This window comes from Acipenser ruthenus, chromosome 8 (assembly GCF_902713425.1).
Source record: "Acipenser ruthenus chromosome 8, fAciRut3.2 maternal haplotype, whole genome shotgun sequence".
NCBI classification, from domain to species: Eukaryota; Metazoa; Chordata; class Actinopteri; order Acipenseriformes; family Acipenseridae; genus Acipenser; species Acipenser ruthenus.
Window position 1 is genome coordinate 16,486,396 of NC_081196.1, and position 24,476 is coordinate 16,510,871.

Consider the following 24,476-nt stretch of genomic DNA (forward strand, 5'->3'; position numbering starts at 1 on the left):
AGACTTAACTGCAATGCAAAATTGTACCATAATGTGTTCAGTACTGTGGGACAAAAATGTAGTCTAGATTGAAGTAGCTCTGTGACCTGAATTGCAGATTATATGTACATTTTAAATGCGGCACATAGCTAATAAAAGGAGGAATTAATCAATTAATAATTAAAAAAAAATGTAAATGCTTCTTTGAGTCAACCAAAATCATTGTATTTTAATCATAGAGGTATATATGGTGTCTGTCAAAAACCTACATCAATATAAAGCCGCAGTGTATACCAAGAATTCAGCAATATCTTTCTGATCTAGCCTTCTTTCTTTTTGTTTTCTGGAAAGCCTTTAAAGTGTGTAGATTATCTCTATGTTCTATCATTCTCTCCTTTGAAGAAAAAGGATGTAGTGCAGCTTTAAATCCTGCAGGGAGTTCCTGTGCCAGATGAAAGGTCGGACGCAGGCTTCGGGAGATTAACTCAGCTCCAGCCAGCAAGCCCAGCTCCAGCCTTGCAGAACCTGCCTATACTCAGGCACTAAAGAACAGCTAATAGGGAATAATCTTCTTACAGCCAAGTTCTCTTTCACAGCTTTCACCCACCAACTGCTCTAACCATTTTGGCATTGAAGTGCTAACGAACACTGTCTTAACTTTTATTAGAAACTGCTGAGGAGCTTTCGGCCATTCCAGGAGCACGTTTCGGGCTGCTGTATTCCACGACCCATTACAGAGAAACCCAATTCATGACATTTAGATTTGTTTACCATGCTGTGTTCTCAATATCAGAACGGTTGACGTCACCTGCACCTCTTGGAATTTCATTCCACTACAAAGTCCATTCAAAACGGTGATGTCACAACCGGCTACTTACCAGTAGTCATTTCATCAACCTTAAAATCATAATGGACTAAATAAAGGAAAACACATTTAGCTTTTTTAACTTGTATATTAATATTAAAGCAATATGTAATAGAGTTATAGGACTACGAGCGCCTCTGTATGGGTTATATCGACACTTCTGTTTCGACTCCTACTCGTGCTGCTATTCCAAATGTTTCGCAGTCCTATAACTGTATATAAGAAACCCCAGTCAGGAAGCACCATTGCAGGCCAGTATCACACAGTTATTGACAGCAGAACTTTCAGACAACATTTCTTGCTTTAAAAAAGGTACTGTTTACCAGTTTCTAATCACAATAAAACCCTGCTTATTGGGCATGGCCTGCGGATGTGCTATAGCCCGTCCAACACGGCCAACTACCAGATAGTAATGCCCTCTAATCAAGGTTCCATGTCTTCATTACATTTTCACTACCTGGGGGGAGATTCAGTTACAAAACTCCAGCCACCACATTATTTGCCTGTTCTATGGTGACATTCAATTAACACGTGTTGTTTTTTTTAACTCTTTTGATAATACATGGGTATCTTAAGTGCCATAAAACAGGGAAATAAAGTGGACAGGTCATAAATCAGCACTGTATGTTTATATGTAGCTTTTACTGGTGATGCCCTTTTACAATCACAGTTATTTTGCTTACTATATCCACATATTGGGTTATTATTTAACTGGGCGATTGTTTTTGAAGTGAGAATGGTGCTGTAATATAATGTTCAATCTGCAAGCCTGTGGGCTTGTGTACTGTGAAACTGTAGTACAAATTCTAGAGTTGATTTCTGACTTTGCAATAATGTGTATGATACAGAGGCATAAACAGTAAGCAACGATAATGCTAAAAAAGTCAAGCAGTGTCCACTAACTTTTTATGTCACAGTACCAACTGCCTGAGGAGGTGTGAATGAAATTAATTTCGTACAGTTGGATAACGTTTAAGGTGAAGATGAAGAAAGTTTCCAAGTGCAAACACTACACATTTTAACATCTTGCAAAGTTGCTGAAAAAAGGTTTTCATGGAACTACTGCATTTTTTATAGCAGGAGTGGGGAAACAACTGACTGTGGTATAACGGAAATGCAATGCTGATAATTTACTTTCTTGACATTGTTCATTATTTCATGATGGACTATAGGCTTATATTTTTTTCTGCTAAGAAAATGGGATAATTTATTATGTCTTAAAATAAATTATCTAAGGCTAGATTTATATTTCAGCATTACATAGCTGGAGTGCATTATGATGTGATGTGTGTCGTTTATCAAAAGTAGTCTGCGTTAATGTCATCTGGATAAAGTGATGATGAATTCATACAGTATGGAGCACAAGTTTAGCTTCTCTGCATGTGTCATGTGGACTGCTGTCATGCATAGGATTTGGTTTATGGGTGTATCCCCAGTTGTTGTCCCCGGCAATGGAAATATAATCAAGGCGCCTGAACAGAATGTCACACATTATCCAATTATGGTATTGTATTTGTTACGTTATTCTTTACTACAAATTATTAAAAGTTTCCAAATCTGCAGAGCTATGGAGGAAGATGTCTGCCCATCAATGTGTCACAGACATTTGTGTGATATCTTTGTTTCACATATATGTTAATAATGTGTTTATTAGCCAAGATAGTCACCACAATGACAACGCAATCATTTTGTACAAAAGACCAATGGTTGCACAATGGCATCTAAAATGATATTAGCTATTGACAGAATGATGCAATGTTTTTTTCTAATTAACCAGCGCACACTGGTATTTCATTGCTATGCTATGGTATTTCAAAGGTATTTTTAAAAAGTGTGGAGCCTTTAAAGTCAGGCACTTCTGTAGCCAGTAAACGATTGTGATCAACACTGAAACAGGACCCACTGGTGCTTCATGTTCTTCTCACTTGCAGCTCATTTGATGTACAGTTAGGTTTGGTCCAGACCCCTGCATAGTACACAGACTATAATGCTTGAAGTCCATGCAAAGTGGTCATACATATACTTACTGCTGGAGAACAGGCATTTGAAGAGTGGGATACAGTATATGAGCTGATTCTAAGATACAAGGATTTAGCAGCTCTAAGCGCTCAGTGAATCCTGAAATGGATTGTGAGACTCTGCACATTATTCAGGCACATTACTTATCAATGTATTAGTGTGTACTGCTTAACTGAGCTTGTTGTAAATATTGTTGACAAACTCGTAATTAGGGTTGTAGTAATATGCAATCTATCTTGATCATAGCATTACATATCATATACCCATCTATACAATGTGTCCTTGTGGCGGAGTGTCCCGCCCCTATTATTATTTGTGTTATTTTTTGCGGCGCGGATAAAAGCGCCGCGTCTTTTATTATTATATTTAAAAACCCCGTGAGGATGCATGGCTGATCAGCTATTGATTATTTAACTAGCTGACAGTCATGCATCCTTACCAAACGCGTGCAGACTCTGGCCGAGGGGTAATAAGATAATTAACAACTAGTTAATCCCTCGGCCAGAGTATATAAACCTGCAGCTCTCTGCACTCGTGGTTGAGTGTAGAGAGGAGAGTACGGGAGAGCGGAGAGCGGAGAGCGCGAGAGAGCGAGAGAGCGAGAGAGCGCGAGAGAACATATAAAATTAACAATTGCTATATTTAAACAAATATACTTGTTTCTATTTGTTTGGCCATCGCGCCTTTTTGTTTTGTGTTTTGTTCATTGTTTAAATCTTTTGTTTCTGTTTATTTACTTAATAAATCCACGCTGAGTGCAATAGCATTCAGCTTCACCCGCCCATCCACTGTTGTTTGGTTTCTGTACTTCCTGGTCCGTGACGTCATCACACATCACCACTGCGAGCCAGACTGTCCCAGTCCTCCAGTGTAGAATTGCAGCTTGTAAATTGTGCTAACTAGTCCTATCTAGGGGATCTAGCAGTGGTAATAATAGACCTCTGAACTTGGGTGGTACAGGCCTAATTTGACCTACATTGCTGCATAACTTCATTTGATTTGAATGTACACCTTAACTGTACATTCTCTCGTCTAGCTTCTTTGAGAATTCCATTATTTGGGCAACCTTATAATCCTATTCTAAAAGGGGGATAAGATGCTATTTCATACTGTGGTATTAAAAAGGTTTTTATCCATTCCTGCTGTACTGTATATTCCTTATGAGAAGACTTGGGACAGGATTTCCCCTGAGACCAATTTGACTTTGCGAGCGATACAAAAGGTCCTGGGTTTTACTCGGATACATGGTTCAATAAATAATTAAACAAAACAAATCACAAACACTACAACCGGTCAGGCTGGGCAATCGCCTTCACTGACCCAATCCTTGGTTCAGTTTCGTTTTTAAATTTCTCTCTCGCTCCTTCCTCTCTCGTTTGCTCTTGTTCCTCCTCCGAACACACAGCACCCTGTGTGCAGAGAGCTGCAGGCTTTTATTTACTGTGGCCGAAGGGTTAACTATCAATTCTCTCATTACCCCTCGGCCACAATCTGCACAAGGTTTTTAATTATTCCTGGCAGAGGACGAGTACCCAACCTCGCCTCTGCCAGAACACTTTAAATAAAAACAAAACAATAACAAAACACGCGGTGCTTCGCCGTCTTGTATACATACATACATAAATAAATCATAACAAACAAATACAAAACAATAACCTGCGGAGGGGGAGACCCTCTTCTAAAAATAAATAAACAAATACATGTACAGGGCTCCTCGCCCTGTTACCACGTCACTTTAAACATGTTGTGCTGTCATGCTTGTAAAGGCAGGTAAATGACACAGGAAGGAAGGGATGCTCAGGTTCTGTCTATACAGTACCTGTATACTGACATAGAGGAGAAGGCAGCTCGGTAGTATTGTACCTTCCAAGATGTTACATATTAGAAATAAAAAAATAGAACTGCTGTACACGGAGAAGTAGAGCAATGAAACGTGAACTGAAGAATTAGCAGAAAAGTCTTACTACAACACCTTTAATCATACATGCTTGCCCAATTGAGAAGCTGTTGACAGCCTTCCTGTTAGCCTTCACTTTTTGTATCCAACTCCAACTGAGCCTGCAGCAGTAACCTTGGCTGTATTCACAGCTTTATTCAAGTCCTACTTCATAGCTCTGTAGTACCGATTAATGAATTACCCACTGATATATTTGAACATAAGATATCCTGGCACCCAGACCTAATCATGGTGCCATACTGCCTCCAAATATGGTCCTCATGAGGTCTAGGAAACCCAGTACTATTAAAATGTCTGAAACTTATATTCTGAACTACATCCAATGTTTGTGTATGTAAATCTATTTTCTTTTGGTGTGAAACTAATAACAAATTAAATTGCAAAACAAACTTGCAAGCTCCCAGAACATGTATTTGAACCCCACATGCAAGTTATAACCCTAAAACTTCATAAAAGTTAAAAAAGAGTACATTGCCTTTAAATCATTTAAATGGACAATTCTAGAGTATATGGCATGTCTGTCAAAAATATAACATATGCCGTATTAAATATCTGTATGTTTTTGTTTATATCTGGAAAAATCTATGTCCAGCGGTTGCCATTGTAGCGTTGTGTTAGCCACAAAGCCAGAAAAGGATTGTGTCTCCACTGAGCAGTCCATTTAATGAACTACACTATCCCTCAGTCTTTTTCTGTTCCCATTTTCTGGCAGTGTGTCATGAGACATGACCTTTGCCTAACAGATACCGGAATGACCTTTAGGATTGCAAAGAAAACATGTTTATAGAACATCTACATTTGGGGAATTGTATCTTTAGGCAGTTACAGCACAAGTAAAAAAAAAGAAGTAGAATTACCCGATAATATTTCCTGTGTCTGTGTGCTACTTTATCAGGACCACCATGCAATAACAGCATTCCAAATCTGTTACACTGCCATTGGTGTCAATGCTATGGTCTGCTTATGGTTCTGCTAAGGTTTCTTCATCATAATACACTGGCATTACAATAGTATCCCAGTGGTATGTTAAATGGTTATTCATTTCTGTAAGTGTTTGTAAAAGAGAGAATGTCCACAGCTTAGTTTTGTTTTAGTAGAAAACAACAAAACTGTATGTGGATGATACAATTGAGACACAGCTATAAATTATCTTAGATACAGTGGAGTCAGTCATGGTGAAGATCCTTCATTTCACAGACAAGTAGCCAAATCAACCAAACCTGGACTGCTTTTAACATAGCTAATTACTGAAAAATAAAGAATTGTGATGACTCTGCATGGTGTACTAACGCGTCACAGGTTCATTATGGCACAAGTGCAAGTATCTTCACAGAACTCCCACTAACCCCAATGTCATGTTGCCAGTGGTTAAAGAATGCACTTTTCTGACAGGACGTATGTCTTTTAAGACCTCCCTAACGTTAGGGTGTTAGGGGGAGGAGGGGGAGGGACTCGAGATTAACGACTTCTGAGGTCAGGGCAGGTCGGAAGCAATCAGAACCCACAGAGGTAAATAAAACAAAAAAGTTGTATTCTTTTTGAAAGGTTCATTTCATTTCCAATGAAGCAACAGAACTGCCTCGACAAGTCAATAAAAACGTTAATTCGTCAGAAGTGGAAAATACTTGACTGTAAGTCAAAATGAAAAGGCCACTGGGTGATCCTTTCATCCCTTTAGCACTCACAAAAGTCTGAAAGGAATAGTAGAGCTGAGCAGTACTTTATATAGCATTTGCTTGCCTTTTTAGGCATTGTATTTAACAACAATTGGTCAAGCACTTTTAAGTTTCAAATGGAAAATATACTTGTTTTAGACTGCTTCCCTAAAAACATGACATTAAATAGTCTATTGCGCAACATCCATTTTTTTTTTTTTTTTAAATCACAATTTCATAAAAAATTAAGCATGTATTCTACTCACATGAAAAAAAAAACATATTGGGCATTTTAAATTTAGGCATTTCATTCATGTTTTCATGTGTAGTAAATTTAAGGGAAACCACAGCATTTTCTACATATAAAAGATTATCAATAAGAATAGAAGACATAAGGAAGTGACCTATTAACTCAATATACAGCAAATACATAGAACAAAATGCTGCTGCTACTTTAAAGAGCACCATAACCAATTAGTAAAGGCCTTATGAGTCACCAGAGGATCAGCGTTTTGCTTTGTTGCCCCTAATTCACTCAGTAAACAATCACTGTAGTAGGTTTTGGCAAGAGAGCAAACACGCTTTATTCAAAGGTCAGTGTATTCTCTTGCTGCTTTGTGATATTTATTTCTCATAGGTTGCTAATCTTTTCTTTGATTTTTCAGCATTTTTTTCCTCAACAGCCTTCACCAGGCAAAGTAAACCTTATAAGTTAAGAGGACAGTTCAATTCAGGTATTTGTTACATATTAAGCGTACCGGTAATTATTAGTCTGGTATTCATGTGCAGCCAGGAAATATACACTCAATACAGCACACCAGTAAACTGGTCTTGTATTTTTTCTGAAATTCAATTTTCAATAATATATGTTGAACGAGTTAACTTGCATCTATTTACCTCATCAACATTTGACACTAGGTCCCTTAAACAAATGTAAAGGCAAAACAATGGATTATATGATTATATGTTCCTTTGCTGCCAAACTATCAGAAAAGGCATTTTGACCGTACGATACAAACCGTAAAACACAAGACCCCAACCATGTCCATATTAAAGAAAGAAATAACTTGTGCCCATCCAAGTCTGAACTATAATCTTCAGATTCAGTGATGCAATGCCAGTTACTGATGACCTTAAGCTTTAATCTTTATTAATGTTCAAGCTGTAGTTCTATGTCATTCGTTCTGAAGGTGCGCATACACGTATTTATAGCAGTTGGGTCACTTGGAGAAGGTTGTTTGGAATCATTAAGGTAGCTGACAGGATTTACTTTCATGAGGTTTAATTAATAGGATTTAACTGGGTTCAAAAGTAAAGGATTAAATCATATACAATACATTTTTGCTCTAATTAAATGTTTTAAATCTTAATTGTTGTACTTTTTGGAAACACTTTGTATGTACTTTAAAAAGTGATTTTCACATAAAATGTCAGTATAACAAAAACACGGTTTGGAAAATGCCTGTTTTGCCTCTTGAGCAATAGCAGAGCTCAAAGATCTAATTTATTGTCCAATTAGTGCTAGGAGGAGTGTGTCTGCCTGGCTTACAAATAGTGTGTTTACACTTACAACTCCTACCTGAGTTGGCTTAAGTGATAGTAGCAGACGGGTTCTAGGGAGGAGGGGGAGTGGGGAGGGTGGACTTGTGTGCCTATTACCAAAGATCTTCTATATAGACAAGGTAGTCAACTCCGCCTTTTCTTCCGTCCCTGTCGAAGTGGTGCATCATGGGAATCCAAAGAGTTCTTGTAGCGACTTCTCCCCTATCTGTATAATGTAAAATCTTCCTCATTTCCTATTCCAAGCTTTCTCTTTTTAAAACGATTGCATTTTTAAAGACGATTCACCTAGATTTATTTAGAGACACCCCTCCTTAACACATGTGTTATTATTTCTACGATCAATGTTTTCACCTGGCCTGACAAGAGCTCTTTATCGCCGAAGTGCAGACAGAAATTGCCACTGTCATGCGTATTTAAAAAAAAAAAAAAAAAAAAACAAACTTATGATAGAATGTACAAAACAGAAGGAACTGATCCTGTTGTAAAGACTGAACATTATTTTGTCAAGTCATGACGAGATCACAAAGCTGTGCTTTCAACAGTTCTAAATTCTGCATTGACATATGCAGGTATACAAACATGGTATCTCCTTGACTCCTTGGTCTAACTATTTAAATTATCTAAATTAAAATCTTAAAATGTGCCTGTAGATGAGATGACGTCTTCCTGTTGGCATAGATAAGCTTTTAAGGGTACCTAGTGAGCATGTAGTAACATAGTTTAAAAAAAGACAATATACGTTTTTCAATTGAATATTGTTTTATGAGGCTGCATCTCTGTGCATGTTATTTTTCAAAGGCTGGTGAGTTTGAACAATTAGAGCCACACTGGCGTTGTCCGCGTCTCAGACTGGGAAGTGAAGCATGGTGCTGAATTACAGCAATGTCTGACCTTAGTCACAGCACTGTATTTACATTCACTAGCAACCATAAAAGAAGCAGGTTTGAATAGAAAGCTTGGGAATTCCTCTCTCTCTACTGCGAAATACTGGGCTGCAGCTTTTGTGACCTATTAAGCACTTCTTCAAATGGTTTCCACAACAACTGCTCGCCTCATGTTGGAATTAGAATGACTTTCCACAGGGCAGAATTTTTTTAAAAATTTGCATGAATATATCAAATGAAACAATTGGGAAATTATAAAAAAAAAAAAAAAAAAAAAAGACACATGAGTGTTTTGTAACAAGTAATTATTCATAGAATTATTTTCAAACTAATTTACAAAGCGTTAACTTTGAGCTATTTAAAGAATGATTGGGTATAAAGTAAATGTAGATTCAGGACCGATTCAACAGTTTAAAATATGTGCTTTGAAAGGCTTTGGGACCTTTTTCACTGTCTTTCTGTGTAGAAATAGGAACTCCAACAACAGAGGATTTTAAAACAGGGTGATGCCTGTATATTTATTTTCACAAAACAAAACCTAACTCCATCAAGGAGTGCTTACTAAACTTTTCCCAAATTCTAACTACTCAACTGGATGACTAAGCCATTTACCAGTCACCAAAACCAATACTAGTATTTAAACACTTACCCGTGTGGTGGTGTGTGTGTTTTTTTGTTTTTTTTTTATTAAAGGTTCCTCACATGTCTCCTCTTAACCTTAACACTGACCCAGACCAAACATTTTGACCTGCTATATTGTGGTGGAGTGTCCCGCCCCTATTTATTATTATTTGTATTTTTGTTTGCGGCACGGGTAAAAGCGCCGCGTCTTTTATTATTATATTTAAAAACCCTGTGAGAATGCATGGCTGATCAGCTACTGATTATTTAACTAGCTGACAGTCATGCATCCTTACCAAACGCGTGCAGACTCTGGCCGAGGGATAATAAGATAATTAACAACTAGTTAATCCCTCGGCCAGAGTATATAAACCTGCAGCTCTCTGCACTCGAGGTGGAGTGTTGGAGTCGAGAGTACGGGAGAGCGGAGAGAGAGCGCGTAGAAGACATAGAAACAATTGCTAAAACGTGCTGGTTTAGCCAGCACGCCACTTACTTGTTTGTCTGTTTATTCGTTTGGCCCTCGTGCCATTTTGTTTCTGTTTTGTTTAAATATTTTGTTTTATTGATTAATAAATACGCTGAGTGCCATTGCACTCCCTATCATCCGCCCATCCATTGTTTGTGATTCAGTTACTTCCTGGTCCGTGACGTCATCACACTCACCACTGCCAGCCAGTCTGTCACATATATATATACACCTGCCTGCTTAACTACCGACAGGTGTTTCTAATTAAATTAGACCTGGTGTAATTCATCCTGGCTTAGTCCCACGGCATTCTGGGGGATGTAGTCAAGGACTAGACCTCCCCCCCCTACTCTGCCACAGTACTTATGCATGATTATTTAATGTTAGTGTTCGGGTAAGTATGAATTATTGTTAATCTAAAATTACATTTGAATTACAGACACTTATTATAAAGTGTTACTGAATGCTTTTTCAAAGTTATTTTTCATGAATAAAATAAAGTTGTGTAATCTTTATCTGCCAGCAACATTCTGGAACAAATATATTTTATTGATTAAAATAAACTTTGAGGGTCCCCGAGTGGCTCATTCAATTAAAGTGCTGCCGATGGCAGTGCAGGATGAGTCACACAGCTTGGACGGCGCCAGTTCACGTCCGGGCTGTGCAAAGAGGCCGAACTTTGCTGGGGACTCAGAAGGGGGCGTCACATTGGCTCTGACGCTCCTGGGGTGGGGGATGGGAAACCGGCAGGGACTTCTCCTCATCCTGCAACCCTACTGGCCAGACTCCAAGCACATACAGAGTGGATAAAAAGCAGGGCTGATCTCTGTTCTCTGGGATCGGTAGCCCGCCTACCTGTGCTCTGGATTGCTCGGTGTAAAAGTGATTCTGGTTTTGGGCTTGTGAGATCGGAGGACGCTCACATGCCCTCAGAACGTCCATGATTGTGGGGACCCACTGCAGTGAGGAGAAAAAACATAACTGGACATTCAAAATTTGGGGTGAAAATAAATAAAAATAATAATAGGTCAACTTAAAATTAAAAAAAAAAAACTTTGAAAAAGCATTTAATTGGCAATTTCATAACAGCAGAACTTCCAGTAAAGTTTTAACCATAATGTACAAGAAGAAAGCATTTTGTTCAAACTGAGAACAAAGGCTGGTTTGCAGCACAGGAAATCGTTTGATCTCATAGTCAGTCATAGTCACCCACCAGTTTAAAAAGTAAGAACTGTGAGAATCACATTAAGGCTACAGTGGGAACATTCATGGTCAAATGCTGACCTCTAAAGAGTTGGCGAATTAGTTAATGTTATGCCCTATAGTCATCATTCTTGTACTTTACAGGCAGCACTCTGGCCTGGGTCAAAGCTTTGTGAAGTACCTTTAAGTGCACTTTGTTGGGTCACTAGGTTCAGGAGTGCAGAGAAGATTGGATATCAGTGGGACTTTTGTTAAATTAATGCATTGACGTTCCGTGTGGTAAAAGTATTACTAGAATAATTTTGCTTCCCCAGAGCAGTTACCAGAAATAGCCCAAATGCTGCAAGTTCAGCCACTTCAAATTAGAGCCAGCATGTAAACACTACTGACATTTATTAAGGCAAGCTGGACAAAACTTCTGCACATCTGTTCAAGTAATGTTTAACAACAGCAATGCAAAAACCTACTATAGCGTTGACTTTATCAGAAGTTAATTAATAACCTATTAAAGTCAGCTCAAATGGTTTTTGACAACAAATATGCCATTTGAAACTCTAAATATAGTACCAGTTAATGGTAGTGCATTGGTTATAAGGGTGTTCATTTGTGAAATGTATTTTTAATAAGTGCAGTCTATTATACTGTACATGTAGAACATATTGTAATAATTAAAATGATAAGAACATTGTAAACCTGATTCACAGTATTCTGAAGTATATGCTATAATGTGCTACTTTATATGTCAGAATATTTAAAGTAAACTTTCTAATCTTAAGCTTTTGAGTGAGATCAAGTGGGGTGGAAATCAGTCGTATGACTGAATAATGAGATTGATATGAAAGTGGTAATATCAGAGGCATGTCCCCATTGACTCCTACTGGGGCATTCTGATATGGTGATAATATGAGTAAGGTTCACATTATTAGGTTAGTTGTGAGTGTAGTGTGATGAATAGTGCATGTATTACAGCTAAGCTGTTATAGGTACTTCTACTGTGGAATACTGAAGTACTAACTGATTTTAATAAACATACTGTAATGGGATAAATAAAATGGAGCTGGCAATTAGCCTGGTCTAGGTTATCCCCACTGTAAAACATTATAGAGGTCTGTTTGTTGCTGGAGCATGTGCTTCGGCATGTTCTGTTTATAGCTTCGTGGGAAATGTCTGCCTGTGCACTTTGTTTAGGAAATGTAGCTTAACAGTCTCATTTCTTAGTGATACCAAAATAATTTCTGTTAAAGTTACTGGCTTCATAACGTAATTAAATCCCTACAGTTCCTTTAAAAGAAATTCTATCTTTCTCTTTTTAAAATTATTTTAACAGACTTAATTTAATCTAGGAGTTAGAAGACAATGACGCCAGTTACCTTAAACCAAATATATTTTTAACTAAACTTGTCGCAACAGGGATAACCCAGACAGTTAGGAAAGGAAATCAAAGACTTGTAGATTCTCTTCTGACCAAATCAGGGCAGTCTTAGTATAACACAGTAATATGAGTTTTTTAGTTGCTGTGTATGATGATAGTAATTATTACTGCAGTATTACAATGCATTGCTGATTTTAAATAGTAAATGTAGGTTGATGGTTAATTTGGTTCCTTGCAATGTAGTTTGGAGTGCTGAAAAGTTACATAAACATAGCTTTTAAAGGCAGCACCAATCCATTTGAGGAACAATTAGATTTTACCCCTTAAAATGAACATCAGTTTTATGTTCTTATTAAGGAGACTTCATTTTTTAGGCTGGTGGTTCACTGTGGTTATACAATATAGATAACAGACTGTACTGAATTACATTTTCAAATATTTTGCCCAATGGGTATTTTAAAACCAAATAACAGTGTTATAAAAGTGATTCACTTTCATCTGAACATTAGTGCCATAAAACTGATGTCTAAATCATTAGACAAACAGTAGGTTCTGAAATAAAGGCTTTCCAAACGAAAATGTAAAGCCAAACTAGAAAAGATCAATGCCCCTCCAATATTTTATTGTAATTCAATGTGTACCGGCAACTACAAAACAAATCTATTACCTTTATACTTGCTATTACCAAAACAAAGGCTTTATCCGACTTTTCTTGACATAGCTATATTCAAACAGAGCCACAGGTATTGTTTTGGCATCACATAAAAGAAAAAATACAACAGACTACAAAAGAGGCAGCGAGATCAAACAGGGGCGAAACCTACTTACTGGTATTAAAGATTAGAAGGTAAACTAATCTGAAATAAATGAAGTTGTAATGCTTAAATAAAAATCTACACACTGTGAGCAGTGTGTGTGTTATGAGCTGTGAGTGCAGACACATGTTTTACTTGCTATACTGTGAGCAGTGTGTACTATGAGCTGTGAGTGCAGACACATGTTTTACTTGCTATACTGTGAGCAGTGTGTACTATGAGCTGTGAGTGCAGACACATGTTTTACTTGCTATACTGTGAGCAGTGTGTACTATGAGCTGTGAGTGCAGACACATGTTTTACTTGCTATACTGTGAGCAGTGTGTACTATGAGCTGTGAGTGCAGACACATGTTTTACTTGCTATACTGTGAGCAGTGTGTACTATGAGCTGTGAGTGCAGACACATGTTTTACTTGCTATACTGTGAGCAGTGTGTACTATGAGCTGTGAGTGCAGACACATGTTTTACTTGCTATACTGTGAGCAGTGTGTACTATGAGCTGTGAGTGCAGACACATGTTTTACTTGCTATACTGTGAGCAGTGTGTACTATGAGCTGTGAGTGCAGACACATGTTTTACTTGCTATACTGTGAGCAGTGTGTACTATGAGCTGTGAGTGCAGACACATGTTTTACTTGCTATACTGTGAGCAGTGTGTACTATGAGCTGTGAGTGCAGACACATGTTTTACTTGCTATACTGCCAGAACAGTAGGGAATGTGTGAATCATCTCAGACTTTTTTCAGAATGATTTTTTTTCTTTTTCTCTTATAGAGTTATTTAAAAAAAAAAAAAAACAGAACTGCAACCCTTGTTATCGTAATAGTGGAACAGAAGGCTATGGTCGATTGACCAGGCAGTTCATTGAAATAGTTAAGAAGCTTGTCCCTTTTTATTTATTTTTTAATTACTAGAATTTGTTTTAACAAAGTGGATTTTGCTAGACTACAAACCTAGTAGCTATACGATGAAGCTGTACTATCTTTTTAAAAAGTATATATTTTAAAAATAAACCAACAGATGTATTTGTAGCCCTTTGAAAGTCTAAGATCATAGAAAGCTATTGCTATGAATTAAATTATATATGTATATATATATATATATATATATATATATATATATATATATATATATATATATATATATACAGGTAGTGAACAAAAAAATGGAAACACCTGGGTAAATGAGGGATACCAAGTATACTGAAAGCAAGGGCTTCCACACAGGTGTGGCTCATGGGCTCATGCATTAATTAAGCAAATAACATCCCAGCATGCTTAGGATCATGTATAAAAATGCTGGACCGGCCTGGTTGCCGATAATTATGGTTAGCATGACTGCAAGAGGAGACCTCAGTGACTTTGAAACAGGGGTGATTGTTGGGGCGCGTTTGGCAGGAGCTTCAGTGACCAAGACAGCTCAACTTGCTGATGTTTGATGAGCAACGGTGTCTAAGGTGATGTCGGCATGGAACTCCAAGGGAAAGACATCATCAGCACAGGGCAACAGTGGGCGTAAGCGCATACTCCAGGATCGCGATGTCCGTGCAAACTGCAGATCAATTGACTGCAAATTTCAACCTGGGGCGCGAGCAGCCAGTTTCATCAAAATGGTCTGCCGAAAACTCCACAGAGCGGGATACCATAGTGGCCCGACGCCCTATTAAGTGACTTTACATTGGTGTTTCCATTTTTTTGTTCACTACCTGTATATATATATATATATATATATATATATATATATATATACAGGTAATATTTAACCAGATAATACAATTTATTTCAAAGTGTGGAATATAGCAGCAGTAGGTTTTTTACTTTAATGAAATGGCAAGTACATTTTGTGAAGTTATGGATGAAGCAAACAAGACAGATAAAGGCCAAGTATATAGAAATTATTTGAAATAAATATCGTTACATGCTTCTTATGCTTCCGTTATCATGCTACATGCAGCTGGGACACATTTCCACAGATATCAGGAGGTATTTAGTGTGTTTAACAACATGGAGAAGACATTACCTGCTTTGCATGTCTTTGCGTTATCAAACTTTTGTTAATGAAAAGAAATTCCTGGAGACAAACCACATTTTCAATAAATGTTACATATCCAGAAAAATGTATAGAATAAAATTAGGAAGTGTTTATTCTCAACTAGACAATTCATTGGGTCTTTCAGTGGCTCAAACATTAAAACAGGGCCTGTTGTGTAATAAGGGTATGGACAGTAACAACAGTGGGTGTAAGTCTCTTTAGTGTATTTCAGTCTTTTAAGGGGTGTTACATGTCAGTAACTGCTGTTTAACACACAGTACTGGAAGCTCTTACGAAGTCTGCAGTCATGAAACAAGCAGTGTGTACGTGTGTAAGAATTTTATATTTGAGTGACTTGCAGCAACTGCAATTTCCATTTGAAATGTTGTCTTTTTCTAGGAGGTAAGCTGGCGCCTGCAGTGTGAGTTAATCTGCTGTTTGTGCCTGAAGGATAATAAGGTTGGTTTGAAGGAATGCTTTGCCGGAGACTCAATAAATCTAGGTGTAGCTGCAGGGCATGTGAGGGAGATGACGTTGAGCCAGGTGCTTACTGCAGACAGGAGTCTCAGGTTGAGATGGCAGGCAATCTATTTACAGTTGTATCCAGCTCTGCATTGTTCATCAGTCTGGTTAGGGTTTCTCCTGTTCAAAACCAGACATACGACAGATCAGATTAACTTCTTTTTTAATTCTTCTGATTATTTAAATAATATTTGTAATCTTTTGAATAGTTTAATAGACAACCCAACACACAAAATTGGCTTTAAATTTATTTACTTAAAATTGTGTTTATACTAACTTGGCCTTTACTGTATTTAAATGATGTTAAAAATTGCAATGTTAAAGCAATACCATCTATGTTTTGAGAATATTGTTTAATATCCTATTATGTGTGTTTGATATAAATCTCTACTGCTGTTTCTACTTGGATAATTATTTAGTAAGCTTACAAACTAATATCCCTTTTCATCCATGGGAGGCTGCTTCTGCTCCTGTCTAACTGCAGCAACTGTGGGTAAATGAACAACCCACATTAATACAAGTTATAAGGTAATAATGATACGAAATTATCTGAGCAGAAACAACAATGAATAGTGATAGAGAACACACATACTGATGGAAGAAACAAAAAAGCCCTAAAGTTGTTAGGGCAGTTGTATTCTGTGTCGGTCATACTGTTTTGAATAGACAGTATGACCGACAGTTTGAGTGCCCTGATATGTTAACAGCATTTTACCTAAAAATAGTTGCTGAGGGTACAAAGAATGAAACTTGAACTTTGGCAAACGAACATTGGCTCTGTTAGCAATCTTATTTTTACTGTCAAAACTTCTTTATTCCATGTCCTTTTGTTCTTGGCTTTCATAAATTGTGATGCTTCTATTACAGGAAATAATGCAAAGTTCCAAATTAGCAGATCATTTTAATAAGAAAGCATAATTTCTCCACAGCTAGGGAGTTTCATTTCTTGCCCTGCTCTTTGATTTCCGAAAGGCTGTATTTATGTATGTCACACTTACAAAGTTTTGACTACATCTTGGACTATATCATGTTTTCCAGAAGTATGTCATCTCCGTTGTTTTCCCTTTTAGTTTCAGTTTGAATGTTTTATATATTGCACATTGCTGGATGAAACTACACAAGTACTAAGTAATTGTAGTCTTAATTAAAGCCAAATGCAGTCATTTGCAAATGACTGCACCAAGTGTACAGTTCGTTCTGATTAAATCTCTGTGACTTTACCTCTTAGAATGAATTGCCTAAGAACGTAAATCTGATGCTTGGTGATATCAACATGTAGGACCTAATATCTCTCTAGCTTCTTTTATTTATGCAGTGTAAAGTGTATTCTCTTGGTAAAAAAACAATAGTACCCATGGACCAAAGCTTAAGTTCTCCAATTATATTGATCATTGAAAAGGCAAATTTTGAGTCACCATTTTTGCCATTAGTAAACACTTGCCCCCCAATACAGCTGTAGTGATCTCACTTTAGAATGCAGAAACAAGTGTAGCCAGTCTTTAGACAGTCTTTGCAGGGCCAATAAAAGGTTTCCCTTTGAAAAACTTTCAAGTTCTTTTAAGACATACAAGAACCCATTAGAAAGTCACCAAAGACATAACAGAACCTAAAGCCAACAACAATGTCAAAATGAAATAGCAGGCACAGGGACAGGCTTTTGTGGGGAAAGTAAAGCAGCTCGGGCTCAGATTTGTTATTTGTCAAATTAGCAGATCCTTCAACCAAGCTGTAGCGCGATGAAAGGTTTTCAGTTGGCTGGTTGTTCAAAGCAGTCGTGTTTTATTGGGATACGGTTTTATGTAGTAGCTTAGCTACGAGTTTCCAAGCAAAAGGCTGCAGCAGTCATATAAATAATGTGTTTGTAATACTTGCCATCAATGTTATCTAAGCAGTGCAGAATAACTTTGCTATATATGGTATTGGAAGGAGTACTAAGGGGTACTGTACTTTGAATGTAAGGAAAAAGTAATAGGTAAGAGGTAATTATTCAGGAGTGCCACTCACAGAATGAGTTGCGAGATAGATATTTGGCACAATGCAAGTGGCAGTGTAGATTTAAACAAGGTTTGGAAGATGTAGTCTTTACTAATGAAGTGCCTGAGAAGTTACCATGACAACTGTCTACAGGGCTGTTCGTGTAGTTCCAAAAAATGTCTTTGTAGGGTTTTGTTAGTGTCAGGTAAATATACAGTAGTAATATGTGTATGAAATGAATAAATAAATAAAAGTTGAGCCGCATTGTCACAGAGTAGGCTTGAGTGGCGTGTGTGGTGACCAGGAAGTTGTAAACCGCAGACGGGTACAGGGCTCAAACTGCCGCAGCAGTAGATTTATTAAATCATAAATTAAACACTATTACAAAATCACAAAAGAAAAGGGCACATTGGCCAAAAAAAACACAAACAATAACTGAACTTTACAAAAACAAGTAGCTTTGAACCTAGCAGTCATGGTAGCATTTTCTCTCTCTCTCTCTCTCTCTCTCTCTCTCTCTCTCTCTCTCTCTCTCTCTCTCTCTCTCTCTCTCTCTCTCTCTCTGTCTCTCTCTCTCTCTCTCTCTCTCTCTCTTTTCGCCGATCTCAGACAATAAATAATAATGACGGGCGGTTTTCGTCCACTCGCATAATAATAAAAATGATTTCCATTACACGAGAGTAGATGTTAAAACTTAATGCTGATTTGAACTCGGCTCTTGCCAAGATAGGCACCGACTAAGACGTAGCTTTACAGTAAACTAATGTGATCCATCTGTGTCTGTCTTCATCCATTTGCGCTTCCTTCTATATGATGATGTAGATATCCATCTGTCTGGTGTTGATGGCTGAAGTGTAATGCTGGCTCCAGGGATCAGCTTATTGCCTCCCTAGCGCATCAGCACGCACAACGGCTGCAATGCTGGCTCCGGGGATCAACCACAGTGCGGTCTCCCCAGCGCATCAGCATGACAACCATCTGGATTGAGCTATGTAGGGTACATCTCTGGGGTCTTCAAGTGGGCACCTTCCATCCTCTGTGTTTTGTCGACTAGCCCATGACACCTCAAGAGGGCTCGACGGTGATTCTGGCGTCCCAGCATCACCCCCGTCCATCCCCCACTCAACTCAGCCCAGCTTACTTACCCATACATCAGCATTTCTTTATTTCTATTGTGCTTGAGATCCCCAGCCAGAATCTTTCCGTCTCAACCACAGCCAGTTGCTGCTCCTCTCTGCTGCTTCAGATAAGTTCTTCGCTGTGCAACGCAACTCTTGGCCACTGAATCCGACGTCTCTGAGAAACCGGGTTGTAGAATGTGCCACAAATCCTCGACAACCCACCTCCACTGGGTAAATCCGGACTCTCCAACCTCGCTGTTCCGCTTCAGTGGCTAGTTGAGCATACCGCAGTTTCTTCCTCTCAGACGCCTTATCTACAGCATCCTCCCATGGCACTGTTAACTACCAGGTGAACAAGGCGTGCTGATCCAGACCACAAGACAATATCTGGTCGAAGGTTAGTGGTGGCAATCTCAGGTGGAAAAATAAGCCATTAACCAACATCTGCCAGCATTTTCCAGTCTCTAGCAGCTTCCAGTTGTCCTGGGCGAGGATTGGTTTTAACACCTTTTCTTGGTGGTTGCTCTCCTGGGCGGAGGAATGTTGTCTTTTGTGTGTAATGTTTTGATGGAACAGGTGGCAACTTATTGGTCATGTTACGCTTGTCTTCCAATGCTAAGGCCAAACATCGCAGCACCTGGTCATGGCGCCAAGTAAACCGATACAATGAAAATAATTCTAATACATAAATATATAAATATATAAAAGGGGCGGGCACCCCGTCACACACATACAGTTCATTTGTATATATATTTTTTTATTTTAAAGACAGCAAATAAATGTGACATTGGAATTAAAAATCATACATAAAAAATAATAAAAAATCAGTTGTGTGTTTAGCACCAGTTATATGACACCAAACTTGGGGGAGTAGTGGACTCTGAAACCACAGCCAAGCTAATTCAGAGGGATTCGGGCCTTCTCTATAACTGGGCAAACTTATGGCAAATTAATTTTAATGTTAAGAAATATAAAATGCTGAATATTGGACATAATAATCCAGGTTATAAATATAAAATTAATGGGATGTAAATTGTGAAAGAAACTTTGAAAAGGATCCCGGGTTTATAATGGATAAAAGTATCTCGCCAATGTGGTGAAAAGGCAAATAGAATGTTAGGCTATATTGCAAAAGACGTGGAATACAAGTCTAGAGAGGTTATGCTAAGATTATACAATGCCCTAGTTAGTCCCCACCTAGAATACTGTGTGCAGTTTTGGTCACCTCACTACAAATAATACATCATTGCACTTGAGAAGGTAAACAGAAGGTAGGAAGCACTTTTTACACAGAGAGTTATAAATGCATGGAATATCCTACCAGGTGAAGTAGTAGGATCTAAAACACTGATAACATTTAAAAAAAGACTAGATTTTTGTGTTTTCAATGAGATCCCCCCAGCAGGGGAGAATGGTGTGCTAACAAGGGACAATCCTTGATGGGCAGAATGACCCTTTTCTCGTTCCCAAACTTTTATGTTCCTATGTTCATATATCCATCCCACCTTCACAATGTTTAAGTAAAACAATGAAAACCACAGTGCAGCCACTCCAGACATCTGCTAATGGGATAATGGGTTGAGTTTGTCATATACGCAGCACAGTAGCTTTCACGTTCCAGAGATCACACGTTGTGTTTACCTATGAAACCTATTGTTCAAGGGAATCAAGCGTAACACATTTAAAAGTCCTTCCGTTTAGCTGCTTCCTCAGCATGAGTTATAACAAGGCAGATAAAAAAAAAGATAGTTATCAGACCCTTACTAGCACTTTATTTTCCAAAAATGATGAGCGTTTAAGAATAGGAAAGGGGGCTTTTCAATGAGTTTCTAGCTTCCTTTGACCAGAATTAACCTGTGTAATGCCCTAGTCACACTGCCTAAATAATGCATGATCATCACGTTTTTACTGTGAAGTGAATGGTTATCAGGTGGTTTCAATGCATCTTGAGCACATTATGTAGGTAGTGTGAGTAAAATATGGAACAGGTGTTTGAAACATATGAGAGTTGGGTACTTCCCCAAGCGGAAAGCCTCTGACTCCTGTACTTAATGCTAGCACTGAAATGAGATCAGCAGACCTCTGGAGTTTAGATGAAATACAGATTTGACAGGTCAGGGTAACTATTAAAACCCTATTAGGTTTATCTCACAAGTGGAGCAATGTTGGATACTGTTACTGTGCCAAGCTACAATATTCTTTTAAAACTCAGTTCCCTACACCTGTGAAAAAAGAAACATTTAATAAGTAGGAAATCATCTTTACATTCATTTTGACAGCTGGTTGAACTGCAGGATTCTAAGTTTAATTATTTATTTAATTACGTATTTAATTTTGTAAATTTGTTTTGTTTTTTGGGACCCTGGCTTGCCAATAGTACGTAGTTAAATATAATGCAGTTGCATCATAAACTAATGTTGAAACAGGAATCAAATAAACATATAGGCAGCAGTGTGGAGTAGGGGTTAGGGCTCTGGACTCTTGACCAGAAGGTTGTGGGTTCAATCCCCAGTGGGGGACACTGCTGTTGTACCCTTGAGCAAGGTACTTTACCTAGATTGCTCCAGTAAAAACCCAACTGTATAAATGGGTAATTTTATGTAAAAATAATGCGATATCTGTATAATGTGAAATAATGTATAATGTGATATCTTGTAACAATTGTAAGTCGCCCTGGATAAGGGCGTCTGCTAAGAAATAAATAATAATAATATTCTTAAAGTGCAGTGTTACACAATTATGTTAAATTTGACATAACAACAGAATTCCTTTGTTCCTTGTCATTTAATTACACTGAATAAAATGTAAAGGCATTCATTTCTGAGCTATGACTGACAGCAAAATAAAACTAAAACAAAAACATGATATGAATGAACCCAGTTCCAGAACTGTAATGCTGGATTCAGGTTCTGAGTGGATTTAAAGGCTTTGGATGGACTGGATGAAAGAAATCTAGTGTGATACAAGCTGGAAGCTTCAAAGTGTTGTGTAGTGTGACTCTAGCATGACTTGATCAGCAAGCTAAATCGGGTCTAGGTCTACTCAGTTTTAATGTGTCTCTACTAGAAACAGTCAGCTGACATCAGCTTAGTTTGATTGCAATCAATCAATTATTGTCATTAGCTAACTGAATATGTCTATACACATATTTCCAGTATTATTGTGTTTAATGAATACATGGCACTACAGCAACCTTATACAGGCATTCACTATTTAGCTAGAGTGGTTATAAGAGATTTTCCAACCTCAAGTCTTTCAGGCTTCATAAAAGAAAATATGTAACAGGTGATAACTTTTTAGACCTTAATTGTTCTGCAATTAGGGGGCAATGGTAGCATACGGGCAGCTGTAATAGTATGAAACATTGATAGCCTGGCACCAGTGATGTGACCCACCAAACAACCCACATATTGAAGAACCATGGTACCATATCAGCACAGGTATGCCACAAAATGCTATTGCTGGTAATGGTTGTCTACTTATGGTTTGGCTAATTTTGCTTTAGTAGTACTGGATAATGGTAGCCAAATGGTTCACATTATTAATTTGTATAACTAGTGTCAGGTCGATTCTAACAGCTTTTCCCCATCCCCCACTACAGAACAATGCATTTAAAACTTTCTGGTGGTGATAAGCGTAGCTCTGCGTCTCAACATGATTGCTTGTGAGCAGTTTCCGTATCACATATTTCAATCTCTCAAAGACAACATCTATTTAATAGGAGGCAGAACCTTCCTCCCTACAGGGTAGGCTTGAAGCACATTAGTGGAGTAGTGTGTGTATGATATGTGTTGGAAGGGAAGCTCGTATATTATTGCTGATATACAGTTACCGTACCATGGTCTGTGGGTCATTTCAGCCCCTGTGCTGTTTATGTCTCACAATACTATTCAGCTGTCACTAAGCTACAATTCAGTGGTGTCTCATTATTACATTCTGCCATAGTTTAGACTTGTGTGCACTTCTGTGCAAAGTCTAGAATGTTTAGGCCTATATCCTCTAAAAGTGGTTTTATGTAGCTCAAGGGAAAAATAAATATTTACAGTATTCCTACTAAAATGCTGATACTGTATGTTAAAACCATACGCAACCATATTATGTCTTTAATTTTGCACCTGTTATGAACACATACAATACCTCAATGTTCCCATTTCCATTTTTAGGGGGCAATAAACTGAAGAACCAGTTGTTCCGCCTGAACTGGGCCTGGATCTCTCTGGAGAAGGAGTATTACGTGGTGGATGAGCAGACCAAGTTTCTGGAGGTGGTGCTGAAGCGCAGGGGATACCTTGGGGAGACGTCGTTTGTCAGTAAGTGACCTAGTTTGAGGTCAAAGCATCCAACAGCAACATTCAGCCAACCACTCCTCCTACACTTTTAACACTCCTACAATTTCTGGATTTTTTGGGAATTATTCAGAACTGATAAGAGTTCTTCCAAGGTTGAGAGGTTGTTTTGTAGTCTCAGTATGTATTTTCAATTAAAAAAGATCCACCAAAAGCCACAGTTAGGACTGCATTGTTGAGTAATGAACAACTCTAAATGCAGGTTTACTGGTAGTCTGGGGAGTCATCGTTATGGATAAAAAAATCTGACATACAAAGGGGATACAGTAAAGTATGGGTTTCCTCCATAAAGCAGAACTTTGTTTCAAACACAAGCAATGTAACCCCCAGCCTAGAGGCCTCCGTATCTTAGTGCTGTGAATTATATACCTTATGGGCATGCTTAACTCCCTGTTTTTAACTGTACCTCCCTCGCTCATCACCTACTAATAACAGGTTGCAAGGATTGCATGTCTTTTGTAAAATTATTTTTTGCTGATATTTCAAAAAAGAATGCCCTGGGGTTGGAATTAATGTGAAAAGTGACCTATAATATTAACTGGGAATAATGGGAATTGTACCAAGATTGTTAATATTGAAATGATGTGTTACCTGTGATTATACACTGTTCTCTCACTTTTAAAAGTTTAAACTGTAGTGGTGAGGTGTATAGCACATGCTAAATCCAGCTTTCCTTTTGATGACCCTACAGTGTAGCCATACGTGCATTTCAACTTCATTTGTAACCGCTTGTTAAACCGATCGCCTTAACCCCCCTTGAAATTGTCTTTGGGTATGGCATTGAGTTATTGCTTCTGTTATCATTTTCCTTCAGTTTATTGGGTTGAACACTGAGATTAACACTTAGCCTTAGCATGTTGACCTTCCTGCTACTTTAGGTAACTTTTGTTTGCCTCCAGCTTCTTAGCTTTCACATCACATTTTGTCATAACCTGTTTAATGTGTCTGTTAAATATATGGACTTGACCAGTATGTCAGATACATCAGAAGGCTTACTTAATAAGGTCTGTAAGTATGACACGAAAGGTCACCTTTGTCTCCAAATGCATTTTAAACAAAAATACTGGTTTATTCCA

The 24,476-nt window shown here is 38.0% G+C and overlaps 1 protein-coding gene across 1 annotated transcript in view; it reads left to right on the plus strand.

Moving 5' to 3' along the window:
- Window positions 1-24,476, plus strand: part of LOC117407065 (FRAS1-related extracellular matrix protein 2-like) — a 95,945-nt gene that overhangs the window by 17,221 nt on the left and 54,248 nt on the right. The window contains exon 3 of the mRNA XM_059028616.1: window positions 23,218-23,364. Within this exon, the coding sequence (XP_058884599.1) occupies window positions 23,218-23,364 (147 nt within the window). The remainder of the gene's footprint in view (window positions 1-23,217; window positions 23,365-24,476) is intronic.